An 18,173-nucleotide genomic window follows, 5' to 3' on the forward strand; every position below is an offset into this window, starting at 1 on the left:
TCGCTGCCTGGCTTTAACCCTGGAAGCTCAGCTGTGACCTCAGAAGCAGCTAACCCAGGTGGACAGACAGGGCTTCTAGCAGGTGGCTCGTGCCATGACCCCACATCCAACCCACTGTGGCCCAGTGGTTGGGAACTCTGCTCTGTAATACTAGTATTTCCACATTTTTTCTATTACATATACATCATGGCCACAGATATGGAAAAACAAACAAGCAAAAAAACCCAGCGCTTTACTTTCAGCTCAGTACTCCCCTATGCCAAGCACAGTGCGTGCCCAGAAGAGGCATTGTGTTAGTTTGACCCAGCTTGCCCAACGTCTGTATAGATCATGAACTTCAGTGGGGCTTTTGGTATTTTTATCTAATAGCTGATTGAATCAGATTTAGGTAAAAGTGCAAAAAGCCCTACTGAAGTGCCAGGTCCATACAGGACTGGGGAACTGGGTTAAACTGATGTGCTGCTTCTTCCAGTAAAGCGCTGTTCTGTTTTGTGTTTTTTCATGTCTGTCAATTGCTTGGGAAACAGTTGGGACTCCTTAGGACCTGTCAGCAAAACCTTTTGACAGATGAAGTATTGCATATGTAGTCAGTGTACCTGCTTCCTCATCTTCCATCCCTCCTGACATGAATGAAAGAACTCTCTCTTTCCTACTCTCCTATAAATTGAGGCATAAATTAGGTCAGAACCTAGACATAATCCTATTTTGTTTTTTTTGGTTTTTATCTCCAACGATATGAAGCACTAGCATTGATGTGTTGGGGTTAACCTTGGCAATCTTTTTCGTTTTCATGGGTCTACTTATTTAAGAGATAAAATAAGATGAGTTTTGCCTAACCTTCAAAATATGAGCTAACCCTTTCAGCTTTTCTCTTCTTAAGTCTTAATTAAAAAAATGAGTCATCATTTAACAAAAAAGCACAGCATCTAAATGTGCACAGAGACATGGGTTTTTCCTTGCTATTACTTTGTTTTCTGGGGGGGAATACTTCTAAGCAGCTTGCTCCTGTGAAACAAAAGCATTCAGCTGTGGTATTTTTGTGTTCAGTATTGTGGTGGTTATTCCAGAAGTAAAGATGGTGACTTCTCAAACCAAGGGAAAAAGCAGGCCTGTGAAACATAATGAGAACAAGTCTTGTACTACAAGGACCAAAATTCTATTTGGTTCAGTTCAAGATGAGATGGGAAACCAGCTCTGTTTTCTTATTCAGCAATGGATAGATTCCCATAGATTTAAAGTGGTGCTGGTTAAATAACGTCCACCGGATGCTCGTTCCTACCCTGGGGGTCTTCAAAAGGAAGCTAGAAAATCACCTAGCCAGGGTTGTTTGACCCCAGCATTCTTTCCAGCCCGTGGCAGGGGGTCAGAATTGATTATCTGCTCAGGTCCCCTCTGACCCTACCAACTATGAAACTATGATTCAGTATTGCACGCTGAATATTAACTCTGTCGTGTCCTTAGCCAGGTAGCCCGAAGTTGATTGTTTGTTTGGTACTTTGACATATAGGGCTATAATATGTACTTAAAATTATGTTCTCATTTTGATTATAGGGATGGCATGAAGCTTATCACTTCTCAATTGTTCTGAACTGTTTGTATGTGGTGTAAATATTCTTTTAGTTTTTGTTATGGTGCACGATCACCATCTAGTGGCTATCTGGGCAAATGACAAACACTTGATTACGTAGATGTAGGGAAGTTCTTTCCTTTCTCAGTTTCTGACTTCAGATTTTGGAAGAACTATTTCAGGGTATTGTTACAGGTGTCTGTTCCTGTAGTCTCTGATGTGCTGACTTTCCCATCATTTTTGATATGTACAAACTGGCAAACATTAACATTAGCATATTTTAATTTGGGAGATATTCTTATCTCCAATTGTTACAAGAAAAGAGCTTATCTGGACACTGTTCACATTTGAAGGACCAAATGTCCTTGGTCACTTCTCAGTATGCAGTACTCAGGTAGTATCTTGTTCTCAATGCCAGAGATGTAAGATACTGGTATTTGAAGCCATTTTTATAGGCACCAATTGCTATTAGTCTATCTTGAAACTACCCAATAGCTGTACTGCCTGCTGTCTTTTTTCCCCTCACAATTATTCCTTTTCTGTTTTTATAGGTAGGTTGCGCCTATCTGGAATTGGAATACTGTTGTGCTTAATCTTTCCTGTGTGATGAGAGCATCTATTTCCATAGTCAGTGCACTGTTTTTAGCTTTTGTCTTGCTCCGTTGGAAGTATTTAAAAATATTTTTTAACGTTTAATGCCACTGGGACCTTAAACAAGAGTAGAAACTACCAGTAAGATGCATACGGCTTATTCTGTAAACCACATTTATTAAATTGTCAACTAAGATTTGATTTAATTTCTTTTTTTGTCACATTAGTGATTCCATACAGGTCAGTGATCATCCCCATCAAAAAGCTAAGCAATGCAATAACCACATCAAATCCATGGATTTGTGTTTCGGGAGAACTAGGAGATACTGGAATAATGCAAATTCCCAAAAACCACTTAGAAATGACATTTGAGGTGAGTATACCTTGTTCATTTTCAATCATGTATTAAGAGAAATCCCTCTGAAGAAACACTTTATTTTGGTAAACTCTTTATAATTGTTTATACAGCAGCATTATCAACACTTTCCCCAATACCAAAAATCACTGAACATTGAAAATAAAAAGCATAACCGTATTGCTGCCTTACCCACCATACTAGATCTAGACTTCACACTTCTGTACAATTCCACGTCACTGTAAATCTCTCTTTTTTTCTTCTTTGTTTTGTTGAAGATGATATCTTCAGTCTTTTGGTCTTGTTTATTGCTCTGTTTCTGTGCCTTCCTGTTTATATAGAATGATCTCCCTCACCAAGTCTACTTGCCTATCTCCCGTGTCACTCACAACCCTTCTGAAGAAGACCCCTTTCTTTGCAAGTCTTAGTGCATGTTTCTCTGTATCAGTAAATGCATTTAGTCTCTCAAATGTTTTACGACAGGGGAAGTGTCTAAAGCTGCTGACAGATGTGTGTGTGTGTGTTTGTGGGAGGGGGGGACTGCATTTTACCAAAAATACCATGTTAGTTCAGCCTGACTCTGCAGCTTCTGTATAGATCAGGCACTTCAATAGCACTTTTTAGCGCTTTTTTCTAAACTGATTCAATCAGCTATTAGATAAAAGCACCCAAAAAACTTCACTAAAGTGCCTGATCTGTACAGATGTTAAATAAACCAGGTCCCACTAATGTGATGCCTCTTCTGGGCATGTGCTGGGATCGGCACAGGAGTGCACCAAGTTTAAAGTAAAGTGCTGGGGGGGTTTTTAAGGGTATTTTTTCACTTCTGCAAGCAGCCATTGAAGGCACAGATCCTGTAACCACATCCTCCTCTAGATGTTCTCACTGAATTTAGGGATGTTTCGCTCTTCTGTGCATAATGACACCTACCTGTATAGATGTTTGCAGGAATGGGACCTTTGCTAGTAATATCTGTAGTACAGGGACCAGCCCTTCGGTGTTGCCCATCACTTAGCACAAGGTCATCTAGTCTTCACTTGGGCTGGTGGTCATTCCTTCTATACAAGTATTAAATTGCACACAACAGCTACGTTAAAATAATGTTTCTGAAGGTGAAGGATATATGCCCAACATTTACAACCTTAACTTAGGTTTTCTGAGAACCTCTTTTTGTCTCTTCTGTGCATATCCATTAGAATACTCTTTAATTAAATGACCACATCCTTTATTACTCAGTGGACAGCATAGACGTATTCTGTAAAGGCATCTGGGTTGTGTAGTGAGGGAGACTAATCCCTAGGGAGGTATGTGGTGTGAATGAGGCAAGGGTTACAGGAAGGGAGAGAACAGTCTCCTGATTGAGGCAGTTGAGTGTTGTTCTGGAAAAATTGATTCTATCCCTGGCTTGGCCATAGAGATCGTGTAATACTAATTAAGTCAGTTAAACCTAATCACAGGTGATTGTGTGTTCCTCATTTCCTGGGTTCCCTACAGTTTGATTTGCAAAGTTCTGAGTACTATATACTCAGCTGCAGTTTACATCAGTGGGAGTCTTGACTTGGGACATATTCAGCACCATATCATGCAAAACACACATTGAAAAATCAGTTTCTAGTGGTCTCAGATTGGGCAACCAAAGTTAGTGGGTTCCTTTGACCCTAATTTCTTTGTGCCTCAGCTTGTCATCTGGAAAATGGGAATGATTATGCCTCTTCACTTCACGGGGATTTTGTGAAGGTTGTTTAATAAATGCTGTAGAAAGTGCTGCCCTCTTCTGTGTAGGATTTGAATAATGTGAACTAAACACACCTATACATGTGCCCGGGGTGGGGAATGGGGACATTTTAATTTTAGGGTTCCTGGAGACCCTCTCTAATTAAAACACCACAGCGTCACATGTTTTAAGTCCCCACATATTTCAAAATGGCCAAGGGATGCCTTAACTAAAGTTTAGTCAATGAGCTTTAGTAAAAGTGCCCCAGCAGCTATTTTTTAAACCTGAGGGGCTTATACACGTGACACTGAAGCAATGCTAGAGCATTTTAATTAGGTACCTAACTAGGCAACATGTATAGGCATCCAGTAAGGCTTGGGGCCATACACTGAACAAAAGAAAAGATTGCTGAGTTGAGCATTCATTGATTATGCACTGAGTGAGTCAAGCATCCTGTGGGGTAAAGGACAGCATGGCATCAGGTAGTTAAGGTTGATTCATAATGCACAAGGGTGGCAAACTTAGGTGGCACGGGCATCCTTAATTCTGACATTTCTCCCACTTCTACGTGCCTGACTTCATAGCATCAGTACTTTTTAATGTTAGCTCATTTATGTTATTTTCTCAGTTTTTAAAAGAGCAAATTGGAAAAAAAATGCATCAGGTATCATTATACTGACCTTTCCGAAAGATCCTCAGCAGGGCTGGAACTTCTAAATCCATTGCACAGACCTCTGCCCCTTGAGCTAACTTAGCAAGTGTTAGCAGTGCTGAGTTGTTCCAGAAAGGAAGCATGTTCCAATGCAGTTTGGCAGCCTATGGCCTGTGGCCTACAAAGATGTTAGATCAGCTACACACCATGCCTTCTGCCACATGTTGCCAGTCCCCTCCATATCATCCAGCAGGCAGTGGCTCCAGTTATTCTTATGCTTTCTAGTGGTGTTTGCTCAGTTAAGAATCCCTTCTACATCAGCCAAATCCAATTAAACAAAACTGTGAATTGAATTACTGCAAGTCATCTTTCTTCAACATTGAGTAAAATCTGTTTTGTTTTGTTTTTTATTTCAGTGCCAGAATTTAGGAAAGCTAACAACTGTTCAGATTGGTCATGACAACTCAGGGCTATTAGCCAAATGGCTGGTTGATTGTGTCATGGTCAGAAATGAAATCACAGGCCATACATACAAGTAAGCAACGAGTTAGCTCCTAATTACCTGAGTCTGAAATCCCTACTGATAATGTGTTTCAGAAACCCCTAGTGTCTTTTTTGATGTGCAGAACTAGGATGCACACAGGTAACTTGATTTATGCACCAGAGAATTTAAAATTTTCCAGTTTCAGAAAGTACAGCTGCAGCCAAGATAAGGCTTGAATGGGGGATTTTCTCTATGCCTGTTTTTGTGCTTGAACCTGGATGAACTGTTGGAATAATTTTGCAGTGTTTGTCACTCTTGCATCTACTAGCAAATTTATTGGGGCTGGAGCTGGGAGGGGGCACGGCAGCACTTAGAGTGCAGGATGTGGGTGCGGCAGCGCTGAGAGCAGGGGCTATGCCCTGTGCTGCTTGCCTCCTTATACCCAGAGCAAGCTGCACCCACATGTGCCCTGCTCCTGGCTGGGCAAACGGCAGCAAGATATAGGCCCCGCTCCGAGTGCTGCTGCACCCCTCCCCAAGTCCTGCAACCCCTGCTCCGCCTGGGCAGCATGTCCCAGTTCCAATCCCTCCCTCCCCAACGCCCCTTTCCTCCCCCACTCCACCCACCACAACAGACTTACCAGCTAGAGGCTGTTGGGTCCAACATGGTGAGGACTGCTGCCTGGTTAGTCTATGGCATAATCTCCAAAGTGGCACCAAATCTTCGGATCTGATTCGGCTGAATCAAATCGGGACAGTGATTCAAATCTCTGAATTGAATCGCCGTCCCCTCCGACTCAGCCAAATCCAAAGTGAATACTTGCCGCTTCACACAGGCTTAGAAACTAGCCACAAAAATATTGCACATTTTTTGTATTTTTTGTCTGGCTTCGCTTTTCATAGCGCCACTAATTCCCTGAACATGTATCCAGGTTAGTAATTTATAATGCTAGTCACGCCTTAAGTGTAATATCTGCCAGGGCCCTAACTGTAATCTTCTGTTGGGCAATACTGCAGGTTTCCCTGTGGACGATGGTTGGGTAAAGGTGTTGATGATGGCAGTCTGGAGAGAATTCTTATTGGAGAACTGGTGTCATCCACATCAGATGAAGACCTGGGGAAACAGTGTCGTACTCCACCGCAGCAGAAGTCTCCTACCACAGCTCGCAGATTGAGCATCACTTCCCTGACAGGAAAAAATACAAGTAAGTTTGTACCGTTTCCAGTTCTTACAACTACAACATGATGGGATAACTACTGAGAAGCAGACATTGTTCTGAACAGGACTGTTAGCTATAAAAGCAAGGCCAGGTCTAGAGGAATAGCCTCAAGTTTGAGAGTGTAAAAGGTCCTCCACTTACCCTGGTTCTGCTTCTGAGCTGCTCTGACTTGGCAAATTGCTTACCCTCTCTAAATTTCCCCATCTGTCAAACAGGGACAATGACTTCTTTCACTGATTTGAGGCACAGGGCCCCTCTAGACTTTCAAGTAAAGGCATGATGGAATCTACACAATCGTTATGTAATCCATGCAATCATACCTCCTGCCGTGCCATCTGTGCATGATGGTGGGATCCTGTCATGCCATCCTGCCACCAGCAGGTAGCAGGCTTCTGCAGCTGCGAGTCCAGTAGCTGACCAGACTCACAGCTGTGGCCACACCTCAAAGCTGGTGGGGCAGGGAGTCCTGCACCTAATGGGACTCTTGGCCCCGATAGCACCCCAAGGCTGCTAGGATGGAGAGTCCTGCAGCTGTGGGACTAGCTGCAGGACTCTCAGCCCCACTTAAACATGGTTCACCCATGTGGGTGGGAGCCTCGGCAGCTGATGGGGAGACCCTGCTACACATGCAAATTAAAGTTGGATAGAAACCAGCTATAAAGGTACTGTATATTTTCCAGCTCTAGCTTTCTAGCTGGATGGACCTTTTTATGGCAGGGTAGTTACTTTGCAGATGTAGCCAGTCGAAATTAATGGCACAATTAACCAGTTAATTGCATAACCTGCGTAACATGTAGAGAGGGTTTGGGTTGCAAAGGACATGGGACCAAAAGAGATGTTCTGTCTCATTGTGTGTAGTCTCCTGCTATTGCAAACAACCTCAACCTGCAATCTTGTTAACAAATTTATCTAGCTTGAGTAAAGCACCAGGTGATTTTATTTCAGTTACCAGTGTCTGTCTCCAAATATCACAAAACCTAAAGAAAGCAGCTTGAAATCAGTATTGCTGTCCAGGAGCATGGTTCCATGTCTAGCTATCCATTAAGGGCATTTCTGAGTAAAAAAAGAACAACAAAGCTCAGTAATTCAAATCAAGGCTTGAGGGTTTTTGATTTTTAAAATACTGCATTGCTTCCTACTTTCAGAAATACTAATTATTACAGTGTTTTAAAGTGTTAAGTGTGCTGAAAAATCAGAAAGGGTGTGAAAAGAACTATGGGAATGGTTTGAGGTCTGGAAACCCTGTTAAAGTGAGAATGAGTTTCCTATCTAGTTTTCCAGAAGATTAATAAGTAAATTGGTGACATCCTGTAAGTACATACATGGGTAGAAAGATCTGATAGTGGGAGACTACATAATCTAGCACATAGTCATTAAAAGACCCAGTGGCTGAAAGCTGGAGCTTGACAAATTCAGACTGAAATTTTTTTTCTTCTTTTTTTAACTTTGATGGTAGCTAACTATTGGACCAACTTGAACAGTGTATGTTGTGACTTCCCTCCAAGCCTTTACATTGAGAATGAATGTCTTTCTGAAATAAATATGGGTTCTAAATTAAAAATTATAGACGATGCAGTCAGCACTCATAGTAGAGATGATATCTTTCAAGATTTTTGCAAAAAAAAAATTTTAATTGCAAGCTTTTGGGCACAAACAGCCTTCTTCAGGCATTGGAGAAAGATTGTAAAACTTCTCCTGAGTAGAAAATTTGCGTCATCACAGGAGTTGAGAGACTTCATACTAGCTATGAACTGGCTGCCCAGAGGAGTTTTCCATCTATTGACTCCTCTGTGAAATCCTATGAAATATGAACTTTCATTTCTACCCAGGAGAACTTTTACAATAAAATATATCATCTCTACTATGAGTCTTGATTGCCTTTTCCTCTAGACCAGTACAGCTATACAACCTGGATAGACTTGATGCAGGAATTTCTGGATGGAATTCTTTGGTTTTTTGCTGTACAGGAGGTCAATCTAGGTGAGTTCAATGGTTTCTTCTGGCCTTCACATCTCTGAAACGGTGTTAGCAAAATGAGTGCTGCTAGCATATGATGGACAGAGGGTGATTAGCTGAAGTATCATTTATAAAACAAGGCTCTGATGTTTGCAATTTAAGTCTGGCAATTTATATGACTAGTTCTAACGTTCTCCCGTCACTTATTAGGGTTCAGATTTGCTCAACACAGATGACTCAATGAGTCCTCCTCCTCATAACGGTAGAATATAACCTGTCGTTTAAGCCATGTCTATTAAAACATGTAAATTTGATGAACGTACGTTTGTTTTAATGTCAGTTTATTCAGCTACTGTGCTCTCTGTTAATTTACAGAGCCAAATGCGGGGCAGATCCAGGAAGGAATTGGGGAAGCTGTAAACAACATTGTGAAACATTTTCACAAACCAGAAAAAGAGGTATTCTCTCTTCAGCATTATCTGTAAGAGGAAATTCCATGTAAACACTTATATAACCAGGAAAGATTAAACATGTATAAGCATAAAAATGGGAACCTTAAGTATCTTTCTAATTCTTGGCTTGCTTTGAAGCTTCCTCCAAGCAAAATTGTACTTAAGAATTGTATCTTTTTCCATAGAGGGGAAGCCTTACCATTCTGTTATGTGGAGAAAATGGCCTGGTTGCAGCCTTGGAGCAGGTTTTCCACCATGGATTCAAATCAGCTCGGATTTTTCACAAGAACATATTTATCTGGGATTTCATAGGTAAACCAGGCCATTATCTTGTGATAAATGGAACGTGAAATGGGAGAACATTAGAGGGAAATGACCACAAGTGTATCTTCCTCACATTTTACCTTGCCTAATTTGAATTTGCTGGGGTGGCTTTAATACACTTTGTATTCATTGTATCACGGTTTTACTTTCCTGCCAGAGAGATTAGCTGAGGCAGTTCCTGCGGGAAAGATGTTTCCATATCTGTAGATTTGCTTAAGAAATATTTGTTGAGTACAGTTGTGCTTTACCTTGTAAAAGGTATGCATATAATCCCAGCTCTGCACAGTGTTCAGGCCTAATGATGGGGGGGGAGGTGAAATGAATTGGGAACCCAAACAAGACATGGATGTATTACCTTTTTGAATTTGTCATTACCATGTGATACCAGAATAGGGCGGGAGTAGGGGGGATTTGCCTTCTGGGTTAAAGTATACTGTGTATACTAGGTTCTTATACCATGTTCCTCACCATAGTATCTGAGTGAAGTGGATGAGAGATTTTTGGGCGGGTGGTGATTTGGCTGATTTGAGGGGGAGGGTGGTTTATTAACATACATATTGCTGTGTAGACTTATATTAGAAAAAGTGAGATCAAAGAAGTGTGTCATGCACTTGCAGTAGAAGACAATGAAGTTTTTGAAACCTAGGTCTGCTGGGTGGAAGGAAATGCGTGTTAGCCACGTAGAGCAGTGGTCTCCAAACTTTTTTGATCGCGCACCCCTATCAGTAAAACATTTTTGAGCATGCACCCCCAATATATGTATATTTATAGAAATAGAAGTTCTAATATTTTCTTCCTGCACCCCAGTGGATCGTCTTGCACACCCCACTTAGGAGACCACTGCTCTAGAGAAGTGGGTGTTTGGAGAAATTTGAGTGGGGCACATGGCACTGTTTGGGAGGTTACTCAAGCAAATAAGGCAAATCTGTTTCAGTAATAGACTGAAATTTAGACTTGGACAAAAAGGAATGGCTCCCTTCTCTTAATCAACCATCCACCTCGCAAAAACCACAACATATCATCCTGTTTTCAGAGACAGCCATGACAGGAAATGGCACCGGGGCTTTCCACTTCATACAGAGGCTTATCAGTGCAGATGTTGTACAATTAGTTTGCACACCACCACCAGTCCCTGTACCAGTCCACATTTTCATTACTAAAGGCCTGAATTATTGACTAAGGCAGGAACTGGCAACCTTCATAAGCTAGAGGACAGATCAATCCAGCCCCAGTTCTGTGCTGTCCAGGTGGCTTCCTCAGCATGTCAGCAGCAGTGTGGGTGGAGGAGGGAGGTTGCCTGTGCTCAGGCTGCAGCCAGGTAGCTGGAAGCTGCACCTATATTGCCACTGCTTCTTCAAGCCCTCAGATCCCAGCCAGGGCACAGGCACAGCATCCATCCAGTGGGGAACTGAGCCAAGACCAGGCAGCAAGAAATTCCATCCACCATGCTTCTGCTTCTCCCCACCTCTCAGCTGCAGTGTAGGTGCAGCTGAAAGCTATTCATCCCTGGCACAGTTCCCTACCAGCTGGCAGCTTGGCCTGCACTGTAGCCAAGGGGCAGGGAGAAAGCAGCGGCAATGCAGCTTTCAGCTGCCCAGCCCTAGCACAGCTCTTTGCTGCCCAGCCAACCCCCGGACTAAATATTTTTACAAAGAGAGGAAAATTCCCAAGTTTCATACTCCATAAATGAAGGTGCTTGGAAATGGCTTTCCAAGCGCATGATGATGGGAAAGCAATATTTATTAGAAATCAGCCTTTATTTTTCAGTGGATGTCCTACATGTAATTATTACCTATGTATCTGTAGTGCCCAAACTTAAGGCCTCAGGCAGGCATGTTAAGTAGGTAAAGAGTCTTAGCTAGAGGGAAACTGTTACTCAGGAAATCCCAAAGTAATTGCTAATGGTATCATTTTATAAAATAAAAATAATCAAGCCACTTGTAAGCACTCTTGGGCTACTGATTATGATAAACCTGTAGGTACATTTGTCAGTAGTTTATGTACACCAATGTTTTTACCATCATTTCCCTTCTATATTTAGAACAAGGGGAATATGGAGTAGCTGTGTGGTAGCTTTTTGGCGTGTGCCAATTTTCAATGACTTCCATCACCTACTTTTAAGTTACCGAGGTACCTGCAGTGTATCTTGTATTCATTGTGTCATGGTTTTCCTTTCCTGCCACAGAGAAAGCTGTTGCTTATTTTGAAACTACTGACCAAATTGGGGACAATGAAGAGGACCTCCTGCTTCAGAAATCATCTTGCAAAACGTTCTGCCATTATGTAAACGCCATCACTATAGCACCACGGAGCATTGGGAAGGATGGCAAATTCCAAATTCTGGTTTGCCTTGGGACTAGGTACCTAGCAGCATTCTTCAGTGGGGGGGAGGGGGGAGGGGTCCTTCTGTTTTTGAAATGCTCAGTTGAAGAACATTATATCCTCCTTACTTTGTGACTTAGTTTACGCTGATAAACAATTGTGAACATAAGCTAGCTGACTGGTTTTGTTTTTTGTTGTGTTTTTTCACCCTCTGCTCCCTACCCCAATATATAGCCTTAAGAGCACAAGAAGAATGGCAAAAAGATCAGGTTTCATTACAAAACAAAACAAAACAAAACAGAACTAGTGTCTAGACTTCTGGAAGATATTTTCAGCCCTATTTTTTAACTACATAGATATCTGTACATAATCCTTTCTCTTTTTAAGTGACATCTTTCACTAAGTACAGGTACTAATTTGAAGTTTGCTGAATAGAGGAAGTAGTCCATTTCTTCATCCTCCTCAAACTCCCACCCTGCTTTTTTAGTAATCGGCCAGGTGGAAATGGTACACGGCTACCTTCCTCATGATGAAACCTTGCTTGTTATTTCTTCTTTCTTTTGTCTTTCTAGATATTTTATAACAAATTAGATCTTGCCAGTATAGATTTCCTGGACACTGCTCTTTTTGCTGCTCACTTGAGAATTTAATAGAATCTGTTCCTAGGTCATTAATCTGACTTCCCTAATCTCTTCCCTGCCTCTGCTCTCCACTTTCCTCCCTTAAAAAAAAGTATTATGCTACTTGCAGCAGGGTCATACATTCATATTAATATGAAGAGCCCACTTCCATGGGAGGGTTTTCAGTGCAAACAACACATCATGCATGCAAAATTAGGCAATGCTTCAGCGTGTGTTTTTGTTTGAGAGAAGTGGTGTTGTTTTGTTTTTTAATTAAATTCTGCTGTGGTTCATCCTAAAATAATCCCGTTCTTCTCTCTTCAGGGATCACTTGCTCCCTCACTGGATTCCACTGCTGGCAGAATGCCCTGCCATTACAAGGATGTATGAGGAGAATGCCCTCCTGCGAGACCGCATGACCGTCAACTCCCTCATCAGAGTCCTACAGACATTACAAGATTTCAACATCGTCCTAGAAGGGTCACTCATTAAAGGAGTGGATGTTTAGCATGGCTTTGCTGAGAACTTCATTATTTCTCTCCCAAGCAAGCGAGCAAAAAGTGGGGACCTGATTGGACTTGAAAGCTGTGGTAGTGCATCACTGTGAAGCAAAGTAACCCGTTATCGGGTGGGAATGGGAAACCCAATTTATGCCAGGTTCAGGACTGTCCTAACGCTGCAGACAAACTAAAATGTGGTATTGTAGTTTATTTGAAACAGAAATTTAGTATAAAATAGAGTATTTTCATGTGTTAGATGTGTGTAAATAGGCTATCTTCTTTAAGAAATTATATTACCCGTAAGAAACTTTTTTTAGACTGAGTGTTCTTGTGTTGAAAATTAGTAGCTTAAACCTGGGGAGAAAGAAGGGGGAGAGGAGGCGTTGCTACTTGCTCGGAAGGAAGAAGCCAGTCAATATGTAAATATAGCGCAAACTCAGCAGGGCTTTTTCAGGTATTGCGAATGAACACAACAAGTATCAATATTTAGCCATTGTCATCTCATTCTTAGAAATGCTGTGAATGTATACTGTTTACCCTATCGCACATGGTTTCCCTTGTTTGTTTAAAAAAAAATCCAAGCCTTTCATGCATCCAAGCTGTGATTTGTCATAGTTAATCTTTTGTGTAATTTTTATCAGTCAGTACAAGAGATGTATATGAACACTGGACCTGAGGAACTGTTGCACCTCAGAGAGCTCTCTGGGTTCTAATATCTGTTAAATTGTACTGCGCCAGACTATATGTGGGGAATGTTGATAGCTTGATTAGTCAGTTGACCCTTTGTCTGTCAGGGTTTTGCTCAAATGACTCCCCATCCCTACCCTAGCTTTGGATTTTGTACTGTGCATAATTTCACTTTTTTTCTGTTGAGAAATTTGGTTCATGAGATAAAGTGAACTCTGTTGCTCTACTTGACAAGCATGTATTACTGTAGACCACAAACACTGACTTTGCTTTGATAAGAAACCATATCAACCAGTTTTGAAATGCTGGCAAGGTACTTGTCTTCCTTTATTCTAGAGAGTAAGTGTTTCTGGGAGGCATAGGATCATATTGATTTTGAATAATCTAGCTCCAGAAGACACGCAAGGCAAGAAGGATCAGTACTTTAAGGCTTCTTTCTTGTACTGTTTCAAACTAGTGATCTGTTAGCAATACAAAAATATTATGAGTACACAGAAAAACTGGTAGCTTCCGCTCAAATAGAAACTAGATCATTTAAAGCCAATTTGTGGGTGCCATGCAGCAAGTCTACAAGATGTACCATTCCATTTTCTTTTTTGGAGACCAGATTTGGGGAGACTGGGGACATAGTTAACTTAAAACTGCTGTTGGCTTTTAGAGATTGGCTCAACATTTTTTTTGGTTGTCACTACTTTAATTAGTTGTTCAGTGAATGCCTGTGGGTATCACAGAGCTTGGGAAGGAGGTACCTGACCAGAATAACAAATGAATGACATTGTAGGTCAGAACTGAAGTGCATTAGAGAAAGCTTTGGTGGAATGCTCTTGTTACATCTTGCTCTCACCCAGAGCAGTTTATACACACATGTATAATATACAGTGTATATTATATACACAGAATGCACAATATGCTAGTGTATATTATACATATAATGAAAAGAGTTGAGAGCCATAGAAGGCAGGGGGCTTAGAAATTAGGGTTTTCTCTCTCTCTCTCTTTCTCTCTCTCCTGCATTTTCCCAACTTCAAAACAATGTTAGAAAATTGGTGTTTTAGTCGCTCCTAACCTGTAGGTAAGGTTTTATAGATCCAAGGAGTTACAGTGGAGTGGAGTGCACAGTGTAAAAGAAAAAGGGAAAAAAGGCAGAACAGGAGAGATGGAAGTGAAAAGAAAACTAGACTGTACCAAAATGTTGACCTTTGTCAGGCAGCTTTTGGGCATTATGGCACTGTAACCCACAACAGAGGGATTAGTTTTACAGGCTGATACAGTTCATACTCTCTATTTGCAAGCTAATAATGAGTATTCACTCTTCTATTATCTTTCTACTGGCCAGTTCTTGTAATAGCATTCACTTTTGTCAGTTGGTTCTGCATGACACTTCCTGGCCAAATAAAAACAATTATGTGGCATCCATCTTATTGGAAAGCTATAATGAATGACTAGAAAAATGTCAGATAAAAATAAAGATGCTTCAGATGATATGAAGGTCTCATATGGATACTAGTCTGTGCTGAGTAACTAACTCATAGAGTATTTCAGTATCTTGATGCATGTACACATTGGATCATATTCCCCTGCAACTCTAGTTACATACATTTTAAAACTCTGCCTTCAACAACACATGATGCCTGTACTGGTTGTAAGGGTGTTGGTAGTTGTTCTGAACTACATGTTGATTTAAGCAAACTACAACTTGTAACAAATGTTTGGTTTTTAGACTTCCTGCACCTCCCCTTGCTTGAATTGTCTAAAATCATCCAAAACACATTGCAGTTCTATATAGAATGAATAGTAGGGTTGTGAAGAATTCATTTGGAGGACTGTAGATAATGCAGTGGGCTTGTGCTAAAAGCATGCACTTGTGTGCTGCCTCCAATTCAACATTTACAGTTTTGGACAGGTGTGGAGTCTTGGGTTTTTTTGGGTGGTGGTGACCAGGCAGTCTCAGTTCAAGCTAACAGGCTCAGATACCTGAGCAGAATACTCAGCAAGAATTTTGAAAAGTCATTGCTGACTTGACTTTTTACATGAACTATAAACCAAGTATCAGAAACCAAATGGCAGTATTGTGGTACTACTGGTGACTTAGGAAGTTTGAATTTTTTACTCTTTGTAAATCAACAGTTTTTTGCCCCAGAATGAATCTAGTTCAGTGACACCCACCTTTCTGGCCCTGTGGGCAAGTTGAGTGGTAGAGGTTTGGCCCACAGGTTGGCAGGTCCAGCGGTGCAGTCTAGTGTGTTAGCCTGGCCCTGTGTGCCTGGATCTGGCTGCTTGCAGCCCAACCCCACATGTCTGGATCTGACTATGCACTGGCATGCAGGACCACATCTGGCCTGCACACTTCCCCATGGGATGAGAAATTTGGCAGCAGGAGAGATGCAGTTAATGCTGCCACCACTCCCCCTCCACCAAATTTCCAGGGTCTTGATTATTCCTGAAGTCCTTTCAATCTGTACCATCCGAAGACAATGATCCTTTTGGTCAGGGATTTATAAGGTTTTTTCTTTCTTTCATGAAAGTTATGATTCTTTTCCAGCGCAGTCTGCATCCAGGTGGTTGTGTTTTGATTTTTTTCTAAATATTTATGGCTGCTGAAGGAAGGTAGCCTTGACACTGCACCCCACAGACACAGTGTCAAGTGTATGTTGGAGAGGCTAGAAAGAGAAGCATCCTTCAAGTCATGTGTAGATATAGAGAACACTCCATAGTATAAGGGGAAAGGATCACGGGCAGTGCCCTTACACTAAAACATACCTGAGAAATGTAAAGTTCAAGGTGGCTTCATTTTTCCCCCCTCAAATTAAATTTAAAACCTGTGGCACTTAACTTTTTAACACAACTTCACATTGTTTTGGGGGGATTTGGGTTTTTTTTAGGAAGTGTTAACTTATATGGCACTTGTTTGTTTTATTAAGCTTCACACCACAAATAGTGTGAGAAGAATAATATGTCTAATATTCCCTAATAGGCAATAAAGCATCATAGATGCCCTAAAGTATGTTGAAGCAAGAGGCACAGCTGAGTACTTCTGAATCCTAGTAGACTAGCTCTTTGACAACCTTTGGGCGTATGGTTCTTTGTACTGAATGTTTTACTCCTTCACGTATACATTTTTAGTAGATTACTTTTGATCACTGGAAACTGTGAGAGTCTTCATTTTTTCTGTGAGGTTTACAGAAATCATTGTAACTTGCTAGAGTAGAGAGCAAGCCTATCAGGGTTCTCTTAAGCTTAGCACAGTTTTGTATTTCAGTATTAAAGCACCTTCATTGTTTGGGAAATGGAATCTTGAAAAAGACCAAAGCCCTTTTGCAAAAGTATGTATCCAAATTGTCTGTTTCAGATGTCTGAGTCCTGCATAGTAATGTTATGCTAACATTCAGTGTAATAGCTTGAAAGAAAGAGTAAGAAAATCAAATGCCTCACTGTGTCTGTACAAAACATGTATTTATAATTCTCTGAAGCTAGTTGGATTTCATTGTGTTTAGCGAAAAATCCACAGCTGTTTGTTCTGCACTATTAGTTACTTTTGTTCAAAATGATCTTTTTAAAATAGCTCTGTGAAGGCATATTTAAGAAATTTCCTTCTTTCAATCAAATGAAGGTGTGCATCTCATAGGAAACTGTTGTATGTTACACTTGAAATGTATGAATGTGCCCTATATAGCTTAAAACACCCCTAAGTGTCTCCATATTAAGTATATTATTATTTTGTCCTTACATGGTTACTAACTGAATCAGACCTGGATTATTTTCAGGAAGACGATATTAGTAAAAAGTATTGTTATATCAAGCACTTTAACGTATATATCACAAACTGACATGGATTTTTCAGGTTTTGGAGTACATTTAAATACAGCTTTTCATGCTATGTTCTTTATGAATAAAACTGTGAGAATAACAATCTGGATCACTGTCTCCTTGCAGAATAGCAACCAAAAGATGCATGTCACAGGTTAAAGAGCTTGAACTAAAACTGGAACAGAACATAGGAGCTATAAATAGAACACAGATTGAACAGCACAATCCCACGGATAATCCTCCTAGCATTGGGAAGCTCACAGGTATTGTGAATGTGTGTGTCTATTTGCATATATGTGCATATTTAGCAACTCCTAGCATATAGGTGCAACTGTACTCTTCGTTTTCAACACTGAAAATTTTTGCACATCAGAAAAAAGCTTCACTCATGATGAAGCTTTGTTTTTAGTGCACTGGTATTTTCTAGGCTGCCACTGGAATGACCACCATGGGTTGTGCATCCCCTATTCCATGTAGCCCAACATATGCCTTGAGAAGGATGCGATGCAGTGTGACTAGCAGCATCCTAGACTGAGTAGTCTAGGTTCTCAGCCAAGGTGCTACCAAATTCTTTGAAAGGTGCAGTGAGGTATGAGGAGATAAGCAGATATGCTAAAACAGATAATCACAGGCTCAGGTTTGTTCCTGCCCGAGTGATTCCTCACCCCCGTTGCCTAGCCCCATTGCAAGGGAGTAAATACTGTAATACATACTTTTTTTTTTTTTTTTAATTGGGTGCTGCTCAGTTCACAGAAGTTATGGAGGGGCCCTCAAAACTAAAGAAGGGTGCCTCGAGTCCAAAAAAGTTGATAAACCACTGCCCTAGAGTTCATGTTTTTTCTTCTATTGCTGACCTGCCCAAGTGCTTTGTCCCAAAGGTCAAAGGATTTGTGTGAGACAAAGTTCCACAAACTGTCCAGCTC

The 18,173-nt window shown here is 41.0% G+C and overlaps 1 protein-coding gene across 3 annotated transcripts in view; it reads left to right on the forward strand.

Moving 5' to 3' along the window:
- The window catches only part of DENND5B (DENN domain containing 5B), a 200,546-nt gene extending 183,199 nt beyond the window's left edge, over positions 1 to 17,347 (forward strand). For all 3 annotated transcript variants that reach the window (XM_090043350.1, XM_090043348.1, XM_090043349.1), the window contains 7 exons: positions 2,386 to 2,531; positions 5,296 to 5,414; positions 6,380 to 6,567; positions 8,914 to 8,996; positions 9,176 to 9,302; positions 11,500 to 11,674; positions 12,581 to 17,347. In XM_090043350.1, coding sequence (XP_089899476.1) covers positions 2,386 to 2,531; positions 5,296 to 5,414; positions 6,380 to 6,567; positions 8,914 to 8,996; positions 9,176 to 9,302; positions 11,500 to 11,674; positions 12,581 to 12,764 — 1,022 coding nt within the window. In that variant the 3' untranslated portion in view covers positions 12,765 to 17,347. The remainder of the gene's footprint in view (positions 1 to 2,385; positions 2,532 to 5,295; positions 5,415 to 6,379; positions 6,568 to 8,913; positions 8,997 to 9,175; positions 9,303 to 11,499; positions 11,675 to 12,580) is intronic.
- Positions 17,348 to 18,173: the final 826 nt, after the last annotated feature.

Source organism: Crocodylus siamensis, chromosome 4 (assembly GCF_052110815.1).
Source record: "Crocodylus siamensis isolate JL-2025a chromosome 4, ASM5211081v1, whole genome shotgun sequence".
Taxonomy (NCBI): Eukaryota; Metazoa; Chordata; order Crocodylia; family Crocodylidae; genus Crocodylus; species Crocodylus siamensis.